Source organism: Scyliorhinus canicula, unplaced genomic scaffold, assembly GCF_902713615.1.
Source record: "Scyliorhinus canicula unplaced genomic scaffold, sScyCan1.1, whole genome shotgun sequence".
Taxonomy (NCBI): Eukaryota; Metazoa; Chordata; class Chondrichthyes; order Carcharhiniformes; family Scyliorhinidae; genus Scyliorhinus; species Scyliorhinus canicula.
In genome coordinates, this window is record NW_024055444.1 from 121621 (window position 1) to 138148 (window position 16528).

Consider the following 16528-nt stretch of genomic DNA (forward strand, 5'->3'; position numbering starts at 1 on the left):
GTTATTTAATCTTCTTTTACAGATTAAGTGACCGGTTGATTCTGCGTAATTATGCATCATTAATTGATGCGTAATTCTGAATGCTGGAATACAAGATTTGTGTTCAAACAGTTTAATGTTTCTGTATCTATTATAAAGTTTATTTTGTTCAGGACAGTGAATTATTGTGGCTTTATCATCTTACTGTGCAAGTGTGATTTCATACTTTATCTACTTTGAAACATATTAATAGTCCTTAACTTGATCATGAAGCATCGGTTAATCTAAAGCAACTGCTGAAAATGACGAAGGGAAAAATGAGCAACTTCTTCAGCTCATTTCGGAACTTGGTCTGGGCTTCTGCATAGATGAAGGTGTTGTTGCAGGAACTGAGTAACTGAAGCATGTTGGACGTTTCTTGAAATATGAAGTGTGGGACATTGAAATTCAGACCGGTGAAGTAGGCCTCACCTGTAACACGAACATATAGGAAATGTCCAACATATGTGACCCAGAGGAGGAGGAAGCTGAGCGAGATGGAGAAGAGCAGGACAATCGACTTCTTGCGGTTGGCTATCTCTGGATCTCCGTCACTCTCTGAGCCCTTCAGTCTCCTGCGGGCTCTGCTGGCCTCTACAATGTGCCTTACAGTCAGGGCGTTGAGCATCAGAATAAAGAAGAACGGAAGAAAAGGGGTTAATATGTGGTCGAGCCAGTCTAAAGCTTGCCACGATGGAATCGTGTAATAGCTGGACCTAATTTCACAGAACCAGGGAATCTCGTCCAATATGTACAAGGGCTGGTAGGTGAAGTACAAAGGGATGTTCTTGGCGTAGCTCAAGGTAATGACCATTCCTATGACCAGCAGTGCCGTTTTCTCGGTGCAGTATCGGCTCTTCAGTCTCTGACAGCAGATGGATACAAAACGGTCGAAGGTGAAGGCCACGGTCAGCCATACTGAACCATCACGGGTCGCATAAACAAGCACGGTGCTGACAGCGCATCCGGGGGTGATCGATAGGATGCTGTATCTAAAGTAAATGCCACCAATCCGGTTGAGGATAACAGCGGTGACCATGACAAGGAAATCAGTCACTGCTATCGCTACCAGGTAGTAGGTGATACACCGAGAGAGTCCGCACCGTCCTCGGGATAGGATGATGATCGCCATCAAGTTGGCTGTAATAGAGAAAAGAGAGAGCCGTCACTGAGCGGACTCCAAAAACCAGCGACTCCCTGATCCATTCTGCTGCTGAATCCCTCCTGACCTGTCCATTTCGCACCTCCACATTTCAATTATTCCAAAACCATTACTACTTGATGCAAATCCAATGCTGGATTAAACGTTTGTCAATTCATCAAATATCACAATCAGTCCCTGCAACAAACTCCGCTCTCTGGCCACTGGGTCCATTCCCGTGGCTGGCCATCCTCTAAAGTTAGAGACCATTTACAATATTCAAGTTTTGTTTGACGGTGGGATGAACTTCCAAACGCCCACATTCCCAAACCCGTCGGTCATAAGCACCGACACTGCATAATTCGACATTTCTCCACAGCCTATGGTATCGCCGGTCTGAAAGTCTGCCTTAGCTTAAGAGCTACTCAAACCCTTATTTACCACTTTCATATGTCTACCCTTCCAATTTGCATCGCCAGTGAACTCAACTGAAAGGGGCGGTACGGTAGCATAGTGGTTAGCACAGTTGCTTCACAGCTCCAGGGTCTGAGGTTCCATTCCCGGCTTGGGTCACTGTCTGTGCAGCGTCTTCACATCTCCCCGTGTCTGCCCGGGTCTCCTCCGGGTGCTCCGGTTTCCTCCTACATTCCAAAGATGTGCAGGTTAAGTGGATTGGCCATGCGAAATTGCCCTTACGTGTCCAGGAAGGTTGGGTGGTGTTACTGGGTTATGGGGATACGGTGGAGGTGTGGGCTTGGGTGGGGTGCTCTTTCCAAGGGCCGGTGCAGACTCGATGGGCCGAGTGGCCTCCTTGTGCACTGTAAATGCTATGATTCAATGATCCAAAACTGTTGTTCCTAATGAATAACTCATACCACATCCCGTTCAGCCATTGTAAATGTACTGCCTTCGATCACAGCGCCAGGGCCCTGGGTTCAATTCTGACCTTGGGTTACTGTCTGTGGAGTTTTTACTTTCTCACTGTGTCTGTGTGGTTTCCTCTGGGTGCCTCTCACAGCCCAACGATGTGCAGTTTAGCTGGATTGGCTATTCTAAATTGCCCCTCAGTGTCTAAAGCAGATGTGTAGGTTAGGTGAGGCTAAGGGGTTATTGGGAAAGCGGAGGGGACTGAGCCTGTGCGCAGTACTCTTTTCAAAGTTTGGTACATGTTCGAATCGCCTCCATTTGAACTGATTCTCTGATTGCCTAACAAAGCCTCTATTTCAGAATTCTCTTGATTGTTTCACTTACCTCATGCGGCTTATTAGACTAGTCCGTCCCCATTCCTGTGCCATCCTGCAGCCCAATGACGATTTGTAGCAAATGTGTTGCACTGTTTAACAATATAACGTCCGCACAATGCTAAACATTATAACTCATATTTCTGCAGTCTAATAAACAATTGTTCTATAAGTGTGAAGGGTAATTTATTGACCATTTATTGTCCTGCTCTGTAATACAAAATTAAGTGATGCACTCTAATATATCGTAATGCGGTAAACTTTTCAGCACGATCCTTAAAGGGAAGAGATAAGAATTCTGGAGATTCAGAAGAAAAATAAATATTTCAGTTGAGATTCCGCTCTTACCTGGGACACCAATAATAGTGAGTGCCGGGTAATAAATGGCAGAAAATGGTCCATTCGCTGGTCCATGCATCGTCTTTCAGGAACTAATTGAATTCTGCAAGGTGCACATACTAGGTCTGCAAGACTTCCAAAGGGTCCCTCATTTATACCAGTGAGAGTCTCCAGAGGGGCAATTAAATTCCAACATGCCCTTTAGGGGCCTCACGGTAGCATGGTGGTTAGCATCAATGCTTCACAGCTCCAGGGTCCCAGGTTCGATTCCCGGCTGGGTCACTGTCTGTGTGGAGTCTGCACGTCCTCCCCGTGTGTGCGTGGGTTTCCTCCGGGTGCTCCGGTTTCCTCCCACAGTCCAAAGATGTGCGTGTTAGGTGGATTGGCCATGCTAAATTGCCCATAATGTAAGGTTAATGGGGGGATTGTTGGGTTACGGGTATCCGGGTTACGTGGGTTTAAGTAGGGTGATCATTGCTCAGCAAAACATCGAGGGCCGAAGGGCCTGTTCTGTGCTGTACTGTTCTATGTTTAGTTACAGATCGGTGAATAAACAAATTAAGAGACGAGTCCATGCCTTTCATTTGTTCCCTGGGGTGAACTGCTGAGTGCAACTTTTGCGGTCCCTCCCAGCCCCAAGATAATTCTCTGCGCCTCCATCAATCAAAACACCTCTTGTTAACTCTGAGCTGAAGTCTGATCTATGATAAAAATCTGTCTCTTTCAATATCTGACATATTGTGCTTTTAGTTGACGGATACGTTGACGTGGTTTGCGTATTTGTAAGTGTTCTGGTGTTTAGTGCTGTATTGATACACAAATATTGAAATATATTTGCGAGGAAAGAACTTGAAATAACTAATCGCAAACATGGAAGGACGTATGAGATCGAGCCGATCGCAGGCAAATGCTGCACCGTGTGCACACAGCAGACCCCCTTGTTTATCCTCGGAAACCATCCATTCTGAAAGTGCCTTCAGATGTTCCAGTATGAGTTTAAAGTTTCTAGTGAATAAACAATTGATAGGTGGCTGGTGGAATATCAATTCCGATAACATTGGGCAAGTAATTACCGAGACATGACTCAGAAGCAATAACAAGAAGTGCAGTGAAAATGGAGGCACGATCCATAAAATCTAAAAATGAACATTTTTCGGACAGTGGGCCGTGCAGGCAATATTACTGAATATATTTAAGAAGGAAATAGAACACTAAATGTGTCAAAGTGTGTGGAAAATGTATTGGGGTATAGTTTTGATAGAGAACCCATTGTGATCACGTTGGATGGAGGAACCTCCATCTACTCCTACTTCTCCTTCTCCTACTACTATCTAAAATGTTTTTATATTTCGATGATGCATGGTGCTGTGTGGTATTACCTGAGATTGCACCTCGTAAACTACAGAGGCACTGTCTAGCTTAGTGTATCATTTCATTATAATATGAAGGCAAATTACTGCGGATGCTGCAATCTGAAACACAAGAGATAATGCTGGAAAATCTCAGCAGGTCTGGCAGCATCTATCGGGAGAGAAAAGAGCTAACGTTTCGAGTCGAATGACTCTTTGTCAAAGCAGTCGTTGGACTCGAAACGTTAGCTTTTTTCTCTCCCTACAGATGATGTCAGACCTGCTGAGATTTTCCAGCATTTTCTCTTTTATTTCATTATCGTAGGTGCAGTGTCAGTTACTGCTGTAACACACCATGCCACTGCTCATATCGCACTTGATTTGGCCACTGTTTATACTACACTGTGTTATGTTATTAATACTCCACGAGGGAGGCATGGTGGTGACAAGATCTAATGCAATATAAAAATACATATGGTCTTGTGGACTTTATTTTAAATTTTTCAAATCAAGTGGTAATTTAGCATGGCCAATTCACCTATCCTGCACATGCAATGAAAATGAAATGAAAATCACTTATTGTCACGAGTAGGCTTCAATGAAGTTACTATGAAAAGCCCATAGTGGCCACATTCCGGCGCCTGTTCGGGGAGGCTGGTACGGGAATCGAATCGTGCTGCTGGCCTGCTTGGTAAACCAGCGATTTAGCCGAGTGAGCTAAATCCGCCCCTGTTTGGGTTGGGGTGAGATCCACGCAGACACGCGGAGAATGTGCAAACTCTATACAGCAGTGGCCCCGGCGGTTCGAACCCAGGTCCTCGGCACCGTGAGGTAGCAGTGCTAACCACTGCGCCAGCAAGTCGCCCTCGTGGAGTATCAATAACAACTGTCCCACCGGACACCCAGGTCTCGCTGCATTTCCCAGTTTCCTAAACTGCCATCATTCAGAGAATAATCTGCCTTCTTGTCTTTGCCACCAAGGAGGTTAACCTCACATGTACAGTCGTTGGAGATTGGCATGCAGGTACAGCAGGCGACGAGGAAAGCCTGTGATATGCTGGCCTTCAGATAGAGAAGGTTTGAGCATAGGAGATGGGATTGCTTTCAACAGTTATATGGAGCCTTGGTGAGGCCGCACCTTGAGTATTGTGTGTAGTTTTAGTTTGAGGAAGGACATTCTTGCTTTTGAGCATGTCCAGCGAAAGTTCACCAGACTAATTTCCGGGATGACAGGCCTGACATATGAAGAAATACTGGATCGGCTGGGTTTGCACTCACTGGAGTTGAGAAGAATGAGAGGGGATCTCATAGAAACATATACAATCCTGATGGGACTGCACGGGCCAGATGCGGGACGAATGTTCACGATGTTGGGACTAGGGGTCACAGCCTAAGTATAAAGTATGAGCCATTCAGCACTGAGATGAGGCAGAACTTCTTCTCTTAGAGAGTTGTCAACTTATGGAATTCTCTACCACAGAAAGCCGTGGGGGCCAGTTCGTTGGATATATTCAAGAGGGAGCTGGACGTGGCCCTTGTGGCTAAAGGGAGCAGGGGAATGGAGAGAAAGTGGGAGTGTGAAACGGAATTTGCATTATCAGCCATGAATATTTGAATGGTGGTGCAGGCTCGAAGAACCGAATGACCAACTCCTGCACCAGTTTTCTATGTTTCTATGTTGATATATATCAGTGACCGAACAAATGCAGATATGAAGTTGAAGAGATTTAAACACAGGTTTGTGAGAAAATGGAACCTGTTGCCACATGGAGCTTGGAGCAGAGAGTATTGATACATTTATGGGCAGATTTGGAAATACTAGAAAGAGAACAGTCTAGACCGACACAGGGAGTTGGATGGAAATGGTCAGTTAGATATCGGGTGGGGGGGGGGGGGGGGGGGGGCGGGGAGGACAGTCTGGTCTGGAGTATATGCGCAGACACAATTTAGTTGGGCCGAATGATCTATTCCTCTCCCCCAATTTCTATACTCTGTAAACCACAGAGAATACTGCGTACAGACAACCACGGAGAGAATCAGTCATGGGCGGAAAGAATTGAAAATGTCAGAGAGCCGGAAGAGGCAGTTCCCAGTGAGTAACAGTAAAACCCACTGCGGAAACTGAGCAGACTGAACCCAACCGACAACTCAGAGACTTTGGGACAAGTTCCCACGATTACAAGAAACACAAACAGCAAGTTTAAAGTTAGAAACAAATCGAAACTAACAGTAAATACATAAATTTAAAGAGAAACGGAGAAAAAAATGAATGAAAGAAGAAAATGGTCAAATCGGAGAAAATGCAATCAGAAACTCTGGGAAATGTTAAACCACAGTCAGTGATTGGGGGGAAGGGGGGGAAGGGGGGGGGAAGAAGGGGGGAAGAAGGGGAGGGGGAGGGGGGAAGGGGGGGAAAGGGGGGGAAGGGGGAAGGGGGAGGGGGAAGGGGGGAAGGGGGGAAGGGGGGAGGGGAAGTGGGGGGAGAAGGGGGGAAGGGGGGAAAGGGGAATGGGGGGTTGTTGGGTTACGGGTATAGGGTGGATACGTGGGTTTGAGTAGGGTGATCATTGCTCGGCACAACATCGAGTGCCGAAGGGCCTGTTCTGTGCTGTACAGTTGCTGTACTGTTCTATGTTCTGTCCATGGTAGAATCAAACAGAAATAAGGATGACATTCACTACCTCGGGTGAATGCCTTTCCTTCATGAATGAAATACTATTCGACATGATTTTCCCATAGTCCTGTTATTATCCTTTTCCCATATTTGACCTTTACCCGTTTGTAAATCACTGTTCAATCAGCTCCCACCACCCATTCTGATAGTGCATTTCAGATCGTTAGAGTTTACTGGGTGGAATAAAACATCACCTCAGTCCCCATTGGTTTGCATTGTATCAATTGTATTGTAACAGTGAATACAATTAAAATGCAATTAAAGTGATAACATTGCCACAAAAACTGAGCAATTCACGTGATTGGCAAATACTCCAGGTTAATCAGTGGTTAAACCATTTTCTTGATCCATGCTCAGGTTTCTGTACAGCTCTCTCCGTGCTCTCTATCACTGTGTGTGTGATCCTCACCATGGTCAGGTTTCTGTACAGCTCTCTCCGTGATCTGTATCACTGTGTGTGTAATCCTCACCATGTTCAGGTTTCTGTACAGCTCCCTCCGTGCTCTGTATCACTGTGTGTGATCCTCACCATGTTCAGATCTCTGTACAGCTCTCTCCGTGCTCTGTATCACTGTGTGTGTAAACCTCACCATGTTCAGGTTTCTGTACAGCTGTCTCCGTGATCTGTATCACTGTATGTGATCCTCACCATGTTCAGGTTTCTGTACAGCTCTCTCCCTGCTCTGTATCACTGTGTGTGATCCTCACCATGTTCAGGTTTCTGTACAGCTGTCTCCGTGCTCTGTATCACTGTGTGTGTGATCCTCACCATGTTCAGGTTTCTGTCCAGCTCACTCCGTGCTCTGTATCACTGTGTGTGTGATCCTCACCATGTTCAGGTTTCTGTACAGCTGTCTCCGTGCTCTGTATCACTGTGTGTGTGATCCTCACCATGTTCAGGTTTCTGTCCAGCTCACTCCGTGCTCTGTATCACTGTGTGTGTGATCCTCACCATGTTCAGGTTTCTGTACAGCTGTCTCCGTGCTCTGTATCACTGTGTGTGTGATCCTCACCATGTTCAGGTTTTTGTACAGCTGTCTCCGTGCTCTGTATCACTGTGGTGTAATCCTCACCATGTTCAGGTTTCTGTACAGCTCTCCCCGTGCTCTGTATCACTGTGTGTGTAATCCTCACCATGTTCAGGTTTCTGTACAGCTCTCTCCGTGCTCTGTATCACTGTGTGTGTAATCCTCACCATGTTCAGGTTTTTGTACAGCTGTCTCCGTGCTCTGTATCACTGTGCTGTGTGCCGGCTCAGTGCAGCGTAGTACACAGTGGAGTCGCTCGGTTGAAGTTTGGAGATCTTTAAACGGCTGATTTTCTTGGAAGTGTCGATAGAAGCAGAAATTCTCCCTCCGGCAGCGTTTTCTTTATTCGCGCCTCCTGAAGTGTGTCTCTGAAGCAGGAATTCCGGAGCCTGTCCTGGGGACTGGCGGTACCAGTGTACTGTGTACTGACAGAACCCTGAATATTCCCAATTTAAAGTAACTGTGTCACCGGCAGCAGAGTTTTGGATAGGCGGGTTCTTGGACACCGAGGAACTCGAATCTGGCGGATGAAAAAAACGTAATTTGTTTTATTCGGGAAGCCATTATTTGTTAATCACGTGAATAGCTCAGTTGTTTATGGTATTGTTTTATTTTAATTCTGCTTGAACTGTATTAACTTTTATGTCAATATGAACCAGTGAGGAATGAGTGGTTATTATCTTTCCCGCCACAAGCTCGAAAGTTCCGCAATGCACACTCGGAATGTGTGGTGGGAACTGATTCCACAAAGACTTATCAACGGGCAATGACCGGGATAGGAAAATGCAGAGTTATAGGAAAATTAAATGGTTCATGGGAAGAAGTGTATTTCATTGACAAAGGGCAGCATCTGCCCGTGGGGCCTAATGCGATCCTTACTTCTGCATGGTTCTACCATGGGTGTGACATTTCTGCTCCTATTTTCCTTGCTGAGGAACAGACGCGAGGGAACATTTTCATATCAGTGAGACAATCTGTTTCCTGATATAATTGGCCGAGTGTAACCGAACTGCATTCATCACTTAGCACAGCAAGATCCAACAGAAAATGATTGCGATTCATTGGCTATGGATACAAACCGACGTTGGACATCCGTAATTAGATGTCAATCACTGACTGCAGTTTAACATTTCCCGGTGTTTCTGATTGCCTTTTACTCTGTCTATTTTCTTTAATCAATAATATTTTTCTCCGTTTCTCTTTAAATTGAATCATTTACTGTTAGTTTCATTTTATTTCTACATTTACTTTGCGCTGTTTGAGCTTTCCGTGATCGTGGGAACTTGTCCCAAAGTCTCTGAGTTGTAGGTTGGGTTCAGTCTGTTCAGTTTCCGCAGTGGGTTTCAATGTTACTCACTGGGAACTGCCTCTTCCGGCTCTCTGACAATTACAATTCTTTCAGTTTATTAACTGATTCTATCTCGGGTTCTCTGAGCGAACTTTTCTGTAAGTTTTATATTGTGTATAATCTACTGAAGAGGAATGAACGATTTGGCCCAACTGATTTATGTCTGTGCAAACTCCAGGTCAGCCTAACCCGCCCGAAATCGAGTTGGCCATTTCCATCCAGCACCTTGTGTCGCTCCATTCTGTTTCCCCTCCTTTATTTTCCATCCTACCCATTTCTGAACCAATTGTCTTTGCTCCAACCACTCAATGTGGCAGCGATTAGTATACCCTGATGTCTCTGAGTTGAAATATCTGTTATCAATTTGTGTCTGTTTTCTGTTAATGACTATTACATGTTCAACGTCCCTTTCTCTGGAAAAACGCACAAATTGACATTCAGATTTATGTTCATAATTTAATTCATCTATAAATCCTCCTCGTGATTCTCCATCCCTCGGTGAAAGTGGACCCAACATGTTGAACCTTTCCAGAGAGATTTGCATTGCAGCTGATTTCCGTCCTCAGAACCGCAAGATTCAAAAGACAATTTCTAACGGGTAGAAGTAATACCGACGAGACCACCTTTCAAAGTTGACCCGCCATTCATTTATATGCTCGCTGATCCCCTACATCAACAACCAGACCCCCATTGTCGCCATAACCTTTGATACTTTCATATCTAATAATCTATTCAACACTTCTGTGAATAAACTCACATCTGAGAATCCAGAACTCTTTGAGGAACAGAAATCAAAGATTCACATGAATTGGTTAACTAAAGAAATGTATCATCTTCTTAACTCTACTGCCGAAACACATATTCTGAAACTGGGATCCCAAGTGAGAACCTAGCCAGCGTGGATACACTTACCCAGTATCTGTTCTGCCAAGCCCTTTGAACATATGGTATGTTCTGATGAAGTTACATCTCAGGGCTCTACATTACATGGAATATCGGTCTAAATAACTCAATTTCAACTCACAGTAATTTACCTCAGGAATATTTGTTAAATTTCTTCCCAAGCATGGAGATAATTTCTGAACTGAGGTGACTGAACCCTATGCAGCATTCCAGACCATAGTCCCAGCACTGATCTCTGCTGAACACCACCAGTAGTCACAGCACTCCATTCAGCAAATAACCCTTCCATTACTACTCTCTGCCTTCTATGACCTAGCCAGTTCTGTATCCTTCTTGCAAGCTCACAACTGATCCCGTGTGACTTCACCTTTTGTACCAGTGTGCCATGAGGGACCTTGTCAAAGGCCTTACTGAAGTCCATATAGACAACATCCACTGCCCTATCTGCAGCAACCACCATTGTGACCTCCTTGAAAAACTCTATTAAGTTAGTGAGACGACCTCCCCTTCACAAAACCATGCTGCCTTTCACTCATACGTCTACTTGCTTCCAAATGGGAGTAGATCCTGTCTCGAAGAATTCTCTCCACTAATTTCCCTACCACTGATGTAAGGCTCACTGGCTTGTAGTTCCCTGGATTATCCTTGCTCCCTTCTTAAACAATAGAACAACATAGGCTATTCTCCAGTCCTCTGGAACATACCTGAAGACAGTGAGGATCCAAAGATTTCAATCAAGGCCTCAGCAATTTCCTCGCTAGCCTTCTTCAGTATTCTGGGGTAGATCCCATCAGGCCCTGGGGACTTTTCCACCTTAATATTTTTCATGACGATAATCCTCAACTCTACTATCCCACCTTATACCCCTAACGCTCGACGCCCTCACTGAATACATGTCTGTCTCTTTCAGCCTTGAACATGCTTAGCGCCAATATTTCACAGTTTCACGGCCGTCTGAGAGAACAAGTTCCTCCTAGTCTCTGTTTTACATGGCGCCCCTTGACTCAGAGATTATGCCCTCTGGTTCGAGACACTCCCACAAAAGGAAATCCTCTCAGGATCCAGCCTGTCAAAACCCCAGATTATCCTATCTGTCTCAATAAGGTCAAGTCTCTTTCTTCGAATCTCCTTTATAGAAATTACCTCCAAAGACGGGGCCAACCTCGTGAATTTTCTCCGGACTGTTTCAAATGTCGGTACATGCGCTTCCTCAAATGTTGCGTTTCTTCACATGGTGCATCAATCACATTGCGCAGTTCAGGAGCCTCACGGTAGCATGGTGGTTAGCATCAATGCTTCACAGCTCCAGGGTCCCAGGTTCGATTCCCGGCTGGGTCACTGTCTGTGTGGAGTCTGCACACGTCCTCCCCGTGTGCGCGTGGGTTTCCTCCGGGTGCTCCGGTTTCCTCCCACAGTCCAAAGATGTGCGGGTTAGGTGGATTGGCCATGCTAAATTGCCCATAGTGTAAGGTTAATGGGGGGATTGTTGGGTTACGGGTATACGGGTTACGTGGGTTTAAGTGGGGTGATCATTGTGGCGCTGTCTTCAACATCGAGGGCCGAAGGGCCTGTTCTGTGCTGTACTGTTCTATGTTCTAAGCTCTAAGAGCCGATGTGATGACCAAATGGACAGACACAGAGCCCCCTCACAGACCAACTCCGACAGCGGAGTCCGGACTGTCGACAATCTGCTTTCATTAAAAACAGTTAGGAATGATAGAGCCTGTGATGTTGAGCATGGACATGATGTGCCATTAAACTAGTAATGGTCCACATACTGTCAACACCAATTACCACTACCCCGATCCCTCTGACCTCCTGCTCCATATACAGTTTCCACAGGAAAGACCTGGACCCAACTCCAGAATCAAAATTTGCCGCCAAGAATATTACTTAGAAAGCAGATCAGCTCCAGTTTCAATCGGTTTTAAGAAATACGGATCATAATAATAAACTGAGGGCTAACATTCACGGACACGCTCTGTAAAATAGCGAGTTTGGAGACACTTACCGGCTGTGACAGTCACCACCGTCCCGGATCCATCTGCATGTTTCCAGTTACCACACAGTGACACGGCTCTCAGACTCCCCGGTACAATAACCACCGTCACCTCAAACAGCAGGAAAATGATCACCAATCATTCGAAGCTGCCCAATTATTCGGGGGGTCGAAATACATAAACAACATCCAATGTTTCAAAGACTCTGTTGATTTAAACCGTTCTCTGTGAGGCCCTGAGCTATGACTAAATGGCTGGAGGCAGGAAATATTCGCTTCATATAAACCGACGAAAATGATAAAGAAAGATGGAAATGGTGGAAATGACAATGAAACGTAACCAGGTTACAGCCATGATAACATCATCCCGATAATTCGCCACCAGGCCGGGCGAATTGTTATTTGCTTTATACAGAGGAAATTGTCCCGGTCTCTGTCACTGTGAATAGTCCAGTGTAGCACCGTATGGCAAGTCAATATAAAATCCCCGGCTATATGGTGAACGTGGGGACATAACTTCAACAGTGGGGACTGCGGTTCCCAGTTCCCTCTGTTGGAACAGGATCCGGCTGGTCTGAGGGTTCGTCACTGAGATCAGTTATTCCCAATCTCCATTCACTGACACTAAGTTCTGGAAAAGTATCAACATCCGCACAAACTCGGCGTTTATAAATCTCAAGATGTTAACGGGAATGATCCAGTCTCATTATAAACCAGAGCATGGGACAGACAGTATGAGGCGGAACTGTGGGGGTTTCAGGGCAGATTAACTCCGCTTTTACATTTGTTTCTGTGATAATCCGCACTGAGGCATTTTGTATCGCGGGAAGCCGAGACCCATCACTGTGTGTTCCAGTATCTGTACTGAGCTTTACAGAAATAGGTGGCGCTGTCTTCAACTCTCACATCCCGAATTTCCAGCGAAAATGTCTTTTCTGCTTTATTCACCGACACAACAAATTTCCCTCCGCTGGAGATCCGCTCCCAATCTGCCCCGGGCTGGGGTTGTCTGAAGAAATCCCCGCTTTTCAAATAAGGATAATATAATCCTCTATACAGAACACAGGTGATAGTGAGAGTCTGACACTCCTCCTTGGTCATCGCTTCTGGGTCCTGTGTCACTGACTGACTGAAATATCCTGGAAATTAAACAGAGGCAGTTTAATGGACCATCACAGCCAGAAACACAGATCAGGGCTAAAACCCCAGACAGGGTCTGTAATTGGGATGGACTCGGGCAGCTTTGTGTTAAATCCACACAATGTGGGTTAGTCTGATTGGTACTCACCGGGTAAACAGACGCACAGGGTGAAAACAAGGAGGATTCCCGTCATTCTGCTGCCTGGAGCTGATGGTTTAGATGTCGGGGATCGGGAGACTGCAAACCTGGACTGCTCTGGGAGACTGCGCCTCAGACCTGAACTGAAATTAAATTACGTCCTTAAATCGGTAAATTAGGCCACGCCCCGAGGCAACCTCACAACAGAACTTGAGTATTGAAGCGGTACAGTCGGTTGCAAACACTCAGTCGAACATCCACAGCTCTTGCTACCAGGGAGCCTCCAGTTGCCTGTCGCTTCATTGGATTTGTGAGCTGGGTTCAAACGTAGCTCAAACTGGGCGCCAAGGTAGCACAGTGGTGAGCACTGTTGCTTCACAGTGCCAGGCACCCGGGTTTGATTTCTGACTTGGGTCACTGTCTGTGTGCGGAGTCTGAACATTTTCCCCGTGTCTGCGTGGGTTTCCTCCAGGTGCTGCGGGTTCCTTCCACAAGTCCCGAAAGACGTGCTGTTAGATGAATTGAACATTCCGAATTCTCCCTCTGTGAGCCCGAACAAGCGCCGGAATGTGGCAACTAGGGGATTTTCACAGTAAATGTCTGATCAGAATGCCGGAACCTCAGGACCAGCAACTTCCTTCAATCCAGAAACTGATGATCAGGTTACAGTATGATACAGACCACTGATAATATCCAGGTAGATATTTACAATATACATGATGATTATTGCACCATCGCCGTCTATGTTTTATAATACCAACAATGCTTCAATTTAGTAATGATTATTTTCCAGTTCTGTCATATTCAGAATGCTCATTTGCAGTGACAGAGAATGGACAAATATTCAGAAGGACAACGTACACTGTGGGATCGGGTTAGGGGCTTGGAAGAATGAGGACAGACAATATAAAGTGAATGATGCAAGTTGGTAGGCACTGGGGAAAGAGCGAGAGAGGTGATGTGACCGGAGGGAAGGTTGAGACTTCTGTTAAATCCATTTTAAGTTATTGGCTTGATCAGCAGGAAGCGTGTACAGAGGTGAAACTGTTGAAGGTGACTATGCATTTGTATACCGTTGATAATATCTCGGCTAGATTAATGTTCAAATCTGGACTGCACATCTGAGAATGATTTGAGGGTCTCAGAAAGGGTGCGGGTCAGAATCATTAATATTGAACTAATGAAGAAATGCTTCCGCTTTGTGCAAAGACTGGGGAATGTGATCCTGCCCTCCGTAAAACAGAGAAGTCTGAGCGAATATTTGGTTGACATTAGACCACAAGACTATAAGATATAGGAGCAGAATTAAGCCACACGGCCCATCGAGTCTGCTCTGCTCTCAACAATTCCAGTTGAATAAATAAGGAAATATTGCCTCTAGTGGCAGCAGGTTCAGTCACCAGAGGACTGTCATTTGAAGGATTGGTATCTGCTAAAGAACCCAAGACAAGTTTGCAGACATTTCCTTTGCAATGTGAGTGTTTGTGACGTGTTCACTGACTGAAAGGCAAGCGGATTTAAAAGTCAAAAAAGGAATAGGATAACGTCCTTAAATTGATCCTTCAGCAAGGCAGCGGGACGGAGCAGTGGAGTGAGAGTAAATTGGTAGTTCTGCGCAGAGTTCATCGGCACCATGTGCTGACTGAATGAAATGAAATAAAAATCGCTTATTGTCACAAGATGAAAGATGAAAATCGCTTATTGTCACGAGTAGGCTTCAATGAAGTTACTGTGAAAAGCCCCTAGTCGCCACATTCAGGCGCCTGTCCGGGGAGGCTGGTACGGGGATCGAACCGTGCTTCTGGCCTGCTTGGTTTGCTTTAAAAGCCAGCGATTTAGCCCAGTGAGCTAAACCAGTCCCACAAGTAGGCTTCAATTAAGTTACTGTGAAAAGCCGCTAGTCGCCACATTCCGGCGCCTGTTCCGGGAGGCTGGTACGGAAATTGAACCGTGCTGCTGGCTTGCCTTGATCTGCTTTCAATGCCAGTGATTTAGCCCTATGCTAAACCAGCCCCTGACCTCATTGTGGGAATGAATGATGAGGGAATGAAACAGGAAGTTCTTGATGATTCCAGTATCCAAATATTTACCTATTTCCTGTGCAGTTACTTTTCGAATTTCTGTACTAATCTAATGCAATTGAGTAACATATGGCGTGAGTAAAATGTTTGGAGAAGGAAGGTATGGCTTTACCGAGTTCATACTCCAGAGACAACCACCAAGATCTGGCAACGTCCAAGGACGGAGGAGGCTGTGTTTTAGTCACATGAGTCCTAAAGGAGAAGCAGAGAAAGCAATTTTCTTTAACACACCGAGTATCTGGTCGTTTGACTGAAACATATAGATAAAGCGGAGAGTTGGCTGCACATTGCTTAAAGACCATAAGACCATAGGGGCTGGTTTACCACAGTGGGGCTAAACAGCTGACTTATAATACAGAACAAGGCCGGCAGCGCGGGTTCAATTCCCGTACCAGCCTCCCCGAACAGGCGCCCGAATGTGGCAACTAGGGGCTTTTCACAGTAACTTCATTGAAGCCTACTTGTGACAATAAGCGGTTATTATTATTATCATATAAGACATAGAAGCAGAATTAGGCCACTCGACCCATTGAGTCTGCTCCGCCATTCAATCATGGCTGATATTTTTCTCATCCCCATTCGCCTGCCTACTCCCCATAACCTCTGATCCCCTTTTTGATCAAGAACCTATCTATCTCTGTCTTAAAGACACGCAGTGATTTGGCCTCCACAGCCATCTGCGGCAAAGAGTTCTACAGATTCATCACCCTCTGGCTGAAGAAATTCCTCCTCATCTCTGTTTTAAAGGATCGTCCCTTTAGTCTGAGATTGTGTCCTCTGGTTCTAGTTTTTCCTACAAGTGGAAACATCCTCTCCACGTCCACTCTATCCAAACCTCGTAGTATCCTGTAGGTTTCAATAAGATCCCCCACTCATCCTTCTAAACTCCTACGAGTACAGACCATGATTCTCAACCGTTTCTCATACGATAAGCTCTTCATTCCAGGGATCCTTCTTGTGAACCTCCTCTGGACCCTTTCCAAGGCCAGCACATCATTCCTTAGGTACGGGGCCAAACACTGCTCACAGTACTCCAATTTGAGTCTGACCAGAGCCTTATACAGCCTCTGAAGTACATCCCTGGTCTTCGATTCCAACCCTCTTGACATGAATGAAAACATTGCTGCC

At 45.6% G+C, this 16528-nt stretch overlaps 2 protein-coding genes across 2 annotated transcripts; both read right to left on the minus strand.

Moving 5' to 3' along the window:
- Positions 1–244: 244 nt before the first annotated feature.
- On the minus strand, positions 245–2818 carry LOC119959447 (probable G-protein coupled receptor 139). The gene is made up of 2 exons (XM_038787715.1): positions 2749–2818; positions 245–1158 (listed from the first exon to the last, which is right to left on the minus strand). The coding sequence occupies exons 1-2, from the start codon at positions 2816–2818 to the stop codon at positions 245–247; spliced, it is 984 nt and encodes a 327-aa protein (XP_038643643.1).
- Positions 2819–7996: 5178 nt separating this feature from the next.
- LOC119959448 lies at positions 7997–15592 on the minus strand (the record flags this gene model as incomplete). Its single annotated transcript, XM_038787716.1, has 4 exons — positions 7997–8310; positions 12053–12090; positions 12888–13179; positions 15513–15592. Coding segments are annotated over 4 exons (724 nt in total), but the record flags the coding sequence as incomplete, so codon positions are not given.
- Positions 15593–16528: the final 936 nt, after the last annotated feature.